This window comes from Macrobrachium nipponense, chromosome 13 (assembly GCF_015104395.2).
Source record: "Macrobrachium nipponense isolate FS-2020 chromosome 13, ASM1510439v2, whole genome shotgun sequence".
NCBI classification, from domain to species: Eukaryota; Metazoa; Arthropoda; class Malacostraca; order Decapoda; family Palaemonidae; genus Macrobrachium; species Macrobrachium nipponense.
The window spans coordinates 102,881,532-102,893,747 of record NC_087206.1 but is presented as its reverse complement, the minus strand read 5'-3'; the positions used below and the strand labels follow the sequence as shown (position 1 = coordinate 102,893,747).

Genomic DNA, 12,216 nt, shown 5'->3' with positions numbered 1-12,216 from the left:
GGGTACACTATAACTGGGTTGTAGAGAAAAAGACCTATGAATGGGAATATGAGAAGGAGGAAAATGTTGAAGAGAGGACATCAGAGTTGTTGGAAGTGGATTATGATAGCACGGAAGTAAGTGAGGGATTTTTGGTTGGCGGAAGAGACAAGTGTCAGTGTGTACAAAAGCAGGGAAATACAATGATTGTGAGAGTAGATATCAGTGGAGTACTATGGTTTGGTCAACACAGGAGTGCAAATATCTTTGGTGAACACACGTTAGATTAGAGACATTGAGAGAGTGAATTGGAACATTAAAGGGAGAGTGGTAAATGTGTCAATAAGAGGTATAGCAGGAAGATCGGTTGGATGGGAAGAAGTAAGGTTGAAGGTAACGTTGGGAGAGTTTGAAGTGGAAGCATGTTGTATGGTACTGGGAGATAACCAAATACTGTATTGTTTCCTGTTTGGGATGGATTTCTTGAGGAGGAACAAATTAGTAGTAGATGTTGGGAAAGGAGTTCTGTTGAAAGACGAGGTCGTAATAGGAAAAATTTAAAGTGAGGCAGTAAATATGGCCGGTTTGTGGGAGTGATTGATAGGAGTCTGAGTGAGGAGGAGGACATAGTGGAGTTGGACAAGAGTGAGAATGAATTGCTAACAACAGAAGATGTTGAGGAGATGCAGCGGAAAAGTCTGATAGTGAGTGAGTTAAAGAGGTGTATTAGAGAGGGAATATCGGAAGAAGATGGCCTTCATCGTTAAGTAAGTGGATACAGTTCACTGAAAGATTTGTGTTGTGTGAGGCAGTGGTTTATTTTTCAAGAAAAAGGATATGAGAGTTCTAATGTTCTCAATGAGTGGTGCAGTAGGAATGTGCATGTTAGTCCATGAGAAACATGGATATATGGGGAAGTTTAAGTTAATTAGTGTATGAAAAAGCGAATGTTTTCCCCATATTTGAGGAAAATTTTTGCAGATGTAGCAGTTACTTGTGAAGAATGTCAGAAGGTACAATATCAGAGAGTATGCTAACCCACCTGTTTATGAAGTTGAGTATGTAAGAATCATTTGAGTTAGTTGCAATTGATTGTGTAACTTTGCCGGTAACTGCAAGAGGAAATATAGCCATGGTCGTTATGGTCGATCATAAAAGTAACATACCATTTTCATTTTCCTATGTGGAATACAAATGAATCATAAGAGTAAGTTTGTAAGTTGTGCAGTGGTGAAGAATAAGACTAGTGAAAACATTGCAAGAGTAGTCAGTATGGTCTTGTTGCCTCCTTGTGTAAAGAAGCCAATATGAATGGTGAATTATAATTGCCCGGAGTTTGTTGGTAAACCTTTTGAGAAAATGTTGAGAGAGTGGGGTATCAAGCATGTCATAACAACATACAGTGGTACCTCGAGATACGAAAGACTCAACTTTCGAAAAACTCGAGATACGAAAGCAAATACGAAAAATTTTACGGCTCTACTACGAAAATTGCTCTAGATACGAAAGGTTGTTGCTGTAGTCCGAGATTCGCCCGGACTACCGATAACAATTTTGAAACTCGCGCGCTGCCAACTGAGTAGACTTGCCACCATCCTCCCGCTCTCCCATTGGTTCCTGATGCTAGTCACCGCCATGAGATCCTTCTCTCCTATTGGTCAGCATCCCTCCCATCATGCACCTACGTACTAGTACGTAACAGCGTTCTTCTTCAGCCATTGCTTCTTACCAGTGTTACTGTTATCGTACGCACATGGAATTCGTTCGTTCACATATACGATTTCGTTTGTTAACGTAAATTTGTGTTAGTGATTTCGTTGTGCTACTTTATCGTGTTGTGTGAGAACCTAATCAGTATACGTACTACATTACTTAATTACGTACAGTATAGTCATGGGTCCAAAGAAAGTTGCTGAAGTTCACAGAAAGAAGAGACAAAAATGGAAATAATAAAAAAGTATGAAGCTGGCTTGCGGTTGAGTGTGATCGCTAAGGAATACGGCCAAAATCCGTCGACGATAGGCACCATCCTTATGCAGAAGGAAGCCATCAAAGCAGCTACACCTTCCAAGGGCGTGACTATTTTGTCCAACAAGAGGAGCCATGTGCATGATGAAATGGAAAGGCTGCTTCTTCTATGGATTGAGGACAAAGAAATCAAAGGTGATACGATAACCGAGACGGCAATCTGCCAGCAGGCCAGCGCTATTTTCGGCGATTTGATTGCCCAAGCCAAAGACGACGGAGGAGAGGGAACATCGACGGCAACCCCAGAGTTCAAGGCTTCTCATGGGTGGTTTGAAAAATTCCGTAAACGGACTGGCATCCATTCGGTGGTGAAGAAATTGAAACTTTGTAAAATATGTAAAGTATAAAAAAGTAAAAAAAAAATGTAAAAATCAAAAAAAGAAAAAAAAAAAATTTAATTTTAAGTTTTTTGTAAAGTTAAGTGTTACAGTTTTGTTAATGTGTTTTGTAAAGTTTAGTTTGTTTTTCTGACATTTTTTTATGTTTCGTAAAGTTAAGTGTACGTATCTGCCGTTTGTCCTCCTCCAATGTCGCCACTTTTGGAGATAGCCTCATTCGAAAGGTAAGCTTCCACATTTTACTACATACGTACAGTATTTCTTGTATACCATGTACACTAATACACTTTATTTACAGGTAATTAGCAGTACGTATTAAGTTAGGTATTGTATGGTCCAAATTGTTGTAGTATTTCATTGTTTATAGGTCAATTTAGCTTTATTATGAAATTTACTGGGGTGTTTTTGGAGGGCTTGGAACGGATTAGACATTTTACATGTAAAATGCGGTTCAAGATACGAAAAACTCATAATACGAAGGGCGCCTCGGAACGGATTAATTTCGTATCTCAAGGTACCACTGCATATGCCAAGTGCAAATGGATTGGTAGAACAAACTATAAGGACTCTGAGTGAGATGTTACAATGTTGACTGATGGAGAGGAGTGAGAATTATTGTTAGGAAAAGTGGTACCAATGTATAATGAATCAGTACATAAAAGCACTAACATGCCTTCAAGTGAATATGTGATGAATTACAAAGGGTTTGAGAGAGAAAGGTTGGATTTGAATGAAAAAGAGATGGATGTGTGGAAACAAGCTACTGACAGGTTTGAGAGTTTCAGAGTAGGAGATAGGGTGTTGAAGGAAGTGATTGAGAAAGGAAAATTGACAGTGAGTAAGATGCAGGAGACATACAAAGGTCCGTATGTAGTGATATCAGTTTGGTCCAATGGACTGAGTTATGTTCTAGAAAACAGGAAAGAAGAAGAAAATGTAAGAGTAATACAAGCAAATTATAATCAGTTGAGAAAATGGAGAGAACCACCAAAATATATATTGGAGCATCCCATTAGGAAGTTGTTAAGGGAGGAGAAGGAAAGGGGGAGTGGAGAAATAGAAGAATATATAAATTGGGGAGATAAACAGCTAATATAAATTGGGGAGATAAACAGCTAGTGTTGGTGGAACAAGAGGTCTGAAGGGAAAAGAAGTAGAAAGAGTAAGGGTATGTTTACTAGGCTGTTCAGAGAGAGTATATGGGATGGGTTGTTTGGTTTTGAGGGGTTTGAGAAGTCAGCAAGCCATGGAGTGAAAATACGCTTGCGGTGTTATTTGACTGTAATATACAAATGAGGGTGAAATATATTTTGAAGGATTTGAGAAGAATGTGGAAGGAGTGAACTTGGCAAGTACAAAGAATGTGGGCAAAGATACGCAAGATTTGGATAAACTGGGAACAACACCAAGTCATGAGAAAGACGATTACGAGCAGTGTGTATGCCTCCTTTGAGTGAAAGTGTTGAAAAAGTGAGTGTGAGTGAGAAAGAGTTAGCAGAGAGGGATAGTGGGGAAGTTTTTAATAACTGAGTCAGAGCCTAGCAGAGTTAAGTGAGAGTATAGAAGAGATGATAGAAGCCATATCAGGGGTTAGTGGGATTGAAGCAGATGTAGCAAGGCTGGGTGAGTCTAGTGCAGTTGGAGTAGGGTTCAGTTGAAGAGGTGGTGAACGAGAGGCCATGGACCTAAGTCAAGGTCCAGTTCCAGAGTATGAATGGGTGGTAAGAAAGGAATTTTTGGGAAAAAAAGGAGAGAATTCTTTTATTTTAGTAAGGGGGAGTGTAATAGGCTAAATATAGGCTGGATATGGTTGATTTTTTCTTTTTATCTTGTTTTAAATGTTGTTTGCTTGTGTGTTGAGATTTAATTATTTTAGTATTCATGTAGGCAACTTGAAAGTTAATATTATAAGAGGACAATTATTGTAGAAAAGCTGTTGAAAATAGAGAAAGGGATAAGAAAATTAGACTGGCATATCAACAACACGACTGGTTGATACCGAGCAAGCAGACTTCCAATCTGAAGAAGTCTTGAAGACTAAAGTTGGAAAACTTAAGTATTGGAAGCGGTTCTTTTGATAGTATATTAAGATATGAGGATTGTAGATTTAGATTGAAGAATTAGATTAGGGTTCTTTAATTATGTTAAGGTTCTTCTGATAATTACAAAAGAAACACTATAGATTTAGGATTAGGAATTAGTTTTAGGTTCTTCAGGAGGTTGTGGTAGTATTAAGTTATGCTAGGTTGGATATAAGAGGATAAGTTTTTGAAGAATTATAGTGACAAGAAAAAGGAAGTTTCCATTTTGTAGCATTAAAGAAATAAATTATTTCATTTAATGGCCTCCAAATCTTTTCTCATCATACTGTCCCAATTGTGTCCATATCAAAAGCCCCTAGAAGCCGACCTTAAAAATTTGGCTGAGGGGAAGATACTCCAGTCTGCTCTGCTACTGAGACAGTAGCAATAAAAAAAGAAGGATGTGCTTGACTAACAGGTAAATATGCCAAACCTCAGCATTGAAAAGAATGCCTAAAAGTGGCTTGAAAATATACTTCAAAACTTGCCTCAAAGACTGAAAAGCAGCCCAAGGCATCCGCAATGTCAAACCAAGTTGAAGAAAATGCTAGAATGCTCAAGAGTAGGCCGAGTTGACAAAGAAGACGACTGAAACTGGAAGTGCAACATCTAAGGAAAGCAGGAACTAAAATGAGGATTTGCATATTAATTATTAAATTCAATCAGTTATTAATATAAACACAGTCTATACAAATTTATCTAAAAAATAAACAATGAAAGATCCCACTGGGAAAATGATCAACAGCCAGTCAGTAAGAGCTCACAAAAATATGTCTTCATGGAAGATGGCCGAAAGAAAAGTGGAGAGTTTACATCCGGGCAGGTGGGCCTACCCGCCTGCCAGATGGTAGTTACTGCCTAACCACCTTGTTCAAGAATTTAACGGCTGTAATTCCAGCTACGCTGCGAGTAATTCCTCCTGTAAAGGACCAAGGGTTTGTATATCGTGTAGGAACAAATGAGGCCTCTGCACCTTATGTATTGCTGAATGAAGCTCCTACTTCTCCAATCTGTGTGAGGAACTATCACTATAATAAAAAGCATCAAAAGTTGATGAGAACACCTGAGAAAGGAAGTAGCACGTGAGAACAAATGTATTCACATACTTTGAGCACAACTATTTACATGAAACTCCTTCACTTTGGACAAAAAACTTGAAGATGAAATGGCAAAATCAGATAGCCTAGGAGACCAATAAGAAGAACACAAGCATCTGGCAAAAGTCCAGCGTTAAGGAAGCGTTCAGTGTCAGGCAAGTGGCTGCTGTTATGTGTGCCTCCAATGGCAGGTAGGCACCTTCTGGCAGGCAAGCAATTGCTGTCCAGCGAGTGATCAATGTCAGGGGAATGCCTCCGAGAGAATACCAAATCCTCTTGCAAAGGAAGACTACAGGAAGATTCGGATAGGGATTGAAAAGAGTACACAGCCTCCAACAAGATAATGGGTGAGTGCACTTACCCTTACCTAGCATATCTACCTCCTTCCTGGTTCCTGGTTCCTAAGCATTTACTCCACAAACACAGTTGCAGGCACACTACACTGTTTAACAGTGTTAGGTGCAAAGCTATTTAACTTGAAACAGTTTTACTTTATAGCTTTTCTCTTTCATATTGTTATTACATCATATAAACTGATTCTGAATTCACTTGTTATTTACAATTTTAATCATATTAAGCTTTACTTCATTTAATATTTCATCAGTAAGTTTATTATAATCCTTAAACATTACCCTCTTCTGCAACAAGAACTGCAAAAGTTAGAGATGTAAAAACAGAGAAAGAAGACAACGGGCACAAACCCCTTCCACTTCCAGACATAACCCACTTCCCTATACCTCACAGTAGGAGTGTCACAGGACATGGCTAGGGTATCAGTAACAGGGAGGGAGAGCACTGGCACTTCCTTTGGCTCAAGGGGAAAACCTGAAAAATGAAAACTAAATTGGGCCGGTAAAGCAGAAAGTGTCAATAAGGTTACCTCCATAAACATTTCAAATGTAGCCCTAAGATTAGTTACATTGGATTCTAAATTGCCAAACCTCATATCCTGAATAATATGGGGAGCTATGAGTGGAGAAGGAAATTTTGAAAGAGAAGATTAGGCAGTCCCCAGTTAACGGCAGCATTCCATTCCCAGCCGAGAGCCACTAAACGAAAATTGCTGATAGCCACAAATCAAAATCGCTGACTGTCACCAAAAATCTGGTTAACAACATCATTAGCCAAGCGCCGTAAAACTGGAACACCATTAACTGATGCCACAAATAAGTGAGATATGTAATGAGAAAACAGGGAGTGGTAAAAGTTGCTATTTCAAAAATTGTGAAAAAAAGAGAACCTCTTACTCCTAAACTCAATTCCTCTCTTAGAGTTAGAAGAATCTTTTCCTATCTTTTCCTAATTTTATCTGCTTCTCACATCTGCTTACACTATATAAATATTCATTATTTCATCTGACCAACCAATAAACTGATCACAGCGATCATTAAAAGGGCAATCCTTGTTTGTAAATTTAACACAGGTTGTGACCATTGTAAACTGAAGGGTAAAGGCAGGTAATTCACACCTTTACCTTACAGGCTTCGAACAACTTGTTTTTTCTTCTTTGGATGACATCTTATATAATGACAAAAATAAAACAAGGGAAACCAAACCAAATTCAGATAATGATTTAATCATCACCGAGATCTAGTAAACACTCCGATGCGGCCTCGCTTCGACAACAGAGAAAAAACTGAATGGAAAACTATATAGTACTCTGAAACCACTTGAAAGGTATGGGTCAATAGACAGTTAAAACTAAACTATCCTCTTCATTTTTTACTTTTCTCACTTTATCGTCCTCCCGTCTCATGTCAGAAATATAGCTACCTTAACAGAGGTAAGATTCATTTAAAAAATGAAAAATACACCCACCTTAAGTCCATATGTTTCTGAAGTTTCCTCAAGATTTACATCCTGAAAACTTTTATCTTGAGACTTTTCTATTTTTGGTGAATCTGATGGTGTGCCTGAGGATTTATCCTGGCGATTCCAAGCATTTTCTGAAGGTGCCTCCAAAAATGAAAAAAGAGAAAACTTGTCTCTCTTGGTCTTCCTCACACCAACAAAAGACGAACTGGAACAAGCACAATAAAAGTAACTGAATAATCTGTTCAGTTGGCAATCATCAGAAAAACAAACTGACCATTAAGAAGAATTAAACCTAGTAAATATTCACAAAACAACTTAAATCAGCAACTTATAAAAAATAATCATAATGCACACTAGTACTTTGAAGAATGGCAAATCACTTACTCTGGATAAGGGTCTGGAATATTAAACCTCTTGCACAAAAGACGATCTGGGTGCCAGTCGACAACATTTTGTGTAAGTTTGCCAAACATGTTAATTCGGGCGGCTTTAACACGATCATCCGCCACATCATGACTTAGCACATCAGTTCCTGATGCTGAGGAGTCTTCCAAAGGCTACGAAAATATAACAGTGCATCATAAAAAGGTACATTAATTGTCAAGATATTTGTGTTAAATACATTTATTTATCCTAATAATTCTACACCAATGTGTTTATTAAATACTACCTTGGGAATATCTTCATTAAGTCCATCTTTAAGCAATGGTCCTTTATCTTCAACTACAGCCGATATGAATCTGAAATGTAAAAAAAATTTAACACTGGCAAGGGAGAAACATCACAAGAATTCTTTCCCTTAATATATATAGAGTGTACTCATGGAGACTTGTTTCTGGTGATAATTTGGAGTGTCAAACATTAGGAAGGTATGCTATTGACACTTTGGAACTTTGAGACTGGGCTAAGGTTAGACAAATTAACTTTACTATACTTTATAAGTAAAAGATGCTATTACAAATGTTAACTCACCTATGAATCATTACCTGTACCATTATATACATACACTGTTATATGATGAATGCATATAAAAATATAAAATACATTAGTGGTGCAGCAGAAAAAAATTTCTTCCAAACAGAACCATTTTTACTAGCCTAGTATAATCCTTATTTTTCACAGGCCTTGTATACACAAACATACATAAAAACATAAATACTTTTTGTAGCTCGATATACATATACACATCTATATACATATATATAATGTCCTTCGTAGCTCGATTTATATATATATCATATACATATATACATATATATACATACATATATATATATATATATATAATATATATATATATATATATATATATATATATATATATATATATATATATATATATATATATATATATATATATATATATATATGTATATATATATGTATATATATATGTATATATATATATATAATATATATATATATATATATATATATATATATATATATATATATATATATATATATATATATATATAAAATATATATATATATAGTATATATATATATATATATATTATATATATATATATATATATATCATATATATATATTATATTATATATATATATATATATATATATATATATATATATATATATATATATATATATATATATATATATTTATGAACTGATTCGATACAGTTTTGAATATGCCTTCTCCGTGATATTCTGAAGTCCCGTGAAACCGTTATAAGTGATACTGTGCATATGTGTAACAAAACAAGTCAGCCGCCAAAGACGTTACAAGTTAGCGTGGCTTGGGCAGTTCAAAAGAGTGCCATCGTATCTCTATATCCCTTCGTGATTGGCTCTTGTGTTTAAGGAGACAGAATAACCAATCAGCTTCTTGCATAACGATGCCATCTGAAAGGGGGTATTTGAAACAGAGGCCGGACTACCGGTCGAATCAGTTCATCAGCGGGTCGCATACAGTACAGACTGACTGGGTCGAGACACGGAGTGCCCAGTGCCCAGCGCATTCCCGTCGGCCGCCACACGAAGACCTGCGTCACCATGTAGTGTCAATAACAGTCTAACCTGCCGTCCGTTTGTGCACTAATATAGTTAACGTAATAATTATACTTAAAGGCCACCTGTGTAGCTAAGAAGAATACACCTGTGTTAAACTGGGTCGAGACACGGAGTGCCCAGTGCCCAGCGCATTCCCGTCGGCCGCCACACAAAGACCAGCGTCACCATGTAGTGTCAATAACAGTCTAACCTGCCGTCCATTTGTGCACTAATATAGTTAACGTAATAATTATAATTAAAGGCCACCTGTGTAGCTAAGAAGAATACACCTGTGTTAAACGTTTCATCGATTATCATTTTTGCATGTCCTACATTGCATGCACGTGAACTTATCTCTCTCCTGTTTTTTCCTTCATATCCCGAACCCACAAATGACCGAGATCAGGTCATATAATTTTGGTGTCAGTCGTGGGGTCTTGCGAATAATCGCGTGAGGTCCTTTAAGGTCCTGTAAGGTCTTGTGAGGTCTTATGAGGTGTCAAACAAACGTTAGTGCTACATCATTTTTGGCGACAAACAAGTGATATGAAGTGAAATAAGCATGGAAACGAGAGAAAATTCGATGGTCGGTGATGACGAGGGAAATGGTGAAACGAACGAACTGGATAAAAACAGTTATGGCTAAAGCAATCAGCAGAAAAGTGGCGAACCGTGCTAAGTATGGGAATAATAAATCGAGTGGCCCTACCATTTCGAAATGCACAGTGCCAACCAGAAAGACAGTGTACAATCACACACCCTACGATTTCGAAATGCATATCGCTAACCAGAAAGACAGTGTACAATCACACACCCTACGATTTCGAAATGCATAGCGCTAACCAGAAAGACAGTGTACAATCACACCATGCTTTTGAAAAGCACAGCTCTAACTAGAAGACAGTGTACAATCACACCATACGATTCGAAATGCACAGTGCTAACCAGAAAGACAGTGTACAATCACACACCCTACGATTTAGAAAAAATAAACGCAGTGCTAACTAGACAGACAGAGTGCGATCGCAGAAATCGTTAATAAATTACCACTGTTAGACAGTTTCGCGGCCGAATTCGAGAACGAGCGGGCAAGAGAGAATTCAAATCAGCGGAAGTATTCACAAAATATTGGAAAAAATCCGTACAAGACATACGAACAGACAAAGAGTAGTGTGGGAGAATTCAAAATCGACGGTTGCAGCGCCAAATTCAAACCACGGTGGTGCCACCGAACACCCTTCGTGACCCCCCGAGTAACCGACTCGTGTAGCAGACCAAGGAGACAGTAGGAGGTGGCATAGAGGTAACACCGGGAAGGTAGTACCCCAGGTTACCCCAAGTGCCGTGGGGGACTGTTATGCAGTAGCAGTGCCCGGGAACAAGGGACGCCTTGTTGTCTTGCCGTGAGGGGAGGGATGCCAGTCCCCACCTCTGAGAAGTAGAAGACAATCTGTCTGCCCACGAGTCATGTTGGGACAGAGAGGTCGACCAGAGCCTCTCCCCCGTGACCCCGTGGGAAGGGGAAAGTCCACTCCTACTTCTGATCGCGACCTATCTAAGAGTAGAGGGATGATGTTAAGGTGAATAGTGCAGAAGTTCCCTTACCAACCTCGACCCGTGAAGGAAGTCACGATACCTGCCTAAGGTATGGATAGGATCAAGCGATGTTAGAATAAAGAATAGCTGATAGACGTCAGATGACAGCCAGCAACCAGTGAGAGAATCCAGGCTCGATGTGAAGAAGATACAAGCAAACTAATAGCATCAGTAGCGATCGCCGGCACCGACCTGTGAGCAAATTGCATAGAAAACGGGAACATCTAAACCGTATCGCAGAGAGGGACAGTTCAGGATAGCGTCTTGGGACGCTATGGGGATGTGATGAGAGGATACCCTTCACACCCCCGGAGGTGGGAGACCCTGCCCCGCCTAGAGTCGACGTGATTGCTAAAAGTTGTCACTGATAATAATATTAGTATTAGATCGACTGCACAATGAACGAGTTGTGTAGCCTTTAGTAGCGTAATCAATAGCATGTTGTGTTAGGGAAATGCAGATAGGGAATTTGTAGAAAGTAACATTAGAAAAAAAAAGTGTATATAAAAAAAAAAAAAATAAGAGAGAAAAAAAAAAAGGATGGTTCTCTTAGGCCATGTTTTGATTATAGTTAAAGTATCACGAGCGACAATTCATTCCATTTGTCCCCATTGAAGAACTGTGATTAAGATTTAAAGACAGAATTATTAACGTAAGTTCATTAAACTGTTCGTCTGAGTAAAGTAACGAGACTGATATTTGTTGAAAGAGTAGTTTGATATATTTGTTGAAAGAGTAGTTAGATTTTCATTGGGAAAAGAGAAGAATAAATTTTAAATTTGATGATGAAGGAGAACAAATTGTATTTTTTATCCCTGATATAGAGATGCCCTTAAGAATGTTAGTTTCTCAACAAGATCGTAGAATCGAGCAACTGTTAGAGTTTGACGTTGTGGGAATTGATCGTATCATGAAAGAAAAAAAAAAAGAAAAAGAAAAGAGTAACTTGTTTTGCCACTGTTCCCCCCTCTTCGATAAAGCAAACCATCCACGTAATTTGTAAGTGCGTGTAGTACCTTGCGTAGTATACCAGCGCGAGTCATGAATAAATGTGTCCGTCACAAAGTGAACAGAGAATATCATAAAAACATGCTTATGCACTTTTGTTTCATGTCTGTTATTGCTGAGAAATTGATGTCTAATAAAAATAAAAAAATTCTTTTTGTTACAGTTCCAAGCATATAATGAGTGAGTCTGTGTTTATAACTTGATTATTTTTTTTATTGCATTATTGTTTTTATCAAATTTCAAGTCATATTAAACACAT

General features: G+C 37.9%; 1 protein-coding gene across 1 annotated transcript in view; it reads right to left on the bottom strand.

Annotated features, from left to right (window-relative positions):
- LOC135225411 (G patch domain-containing protein 1-like) overlaps positions 1–12,216 on the bottom strand; it is a gene marked incomplete in the record, with an annotated part of 225,305 nt that overhangs the window by 24,353 nt on the left and 188,736 nt on the right. The window contains 3 exon segments of the mRNA XM_064264747.1: positions 7,342–7,543; positions 7,723–7,895; positions 8,009–8,078. Of these exon segments, the coding sequence (XP_064120817.1) occupies positions 7,342–7,543; positions 7,723–7,895; positions 8,009–8,078 (445 nt within the window).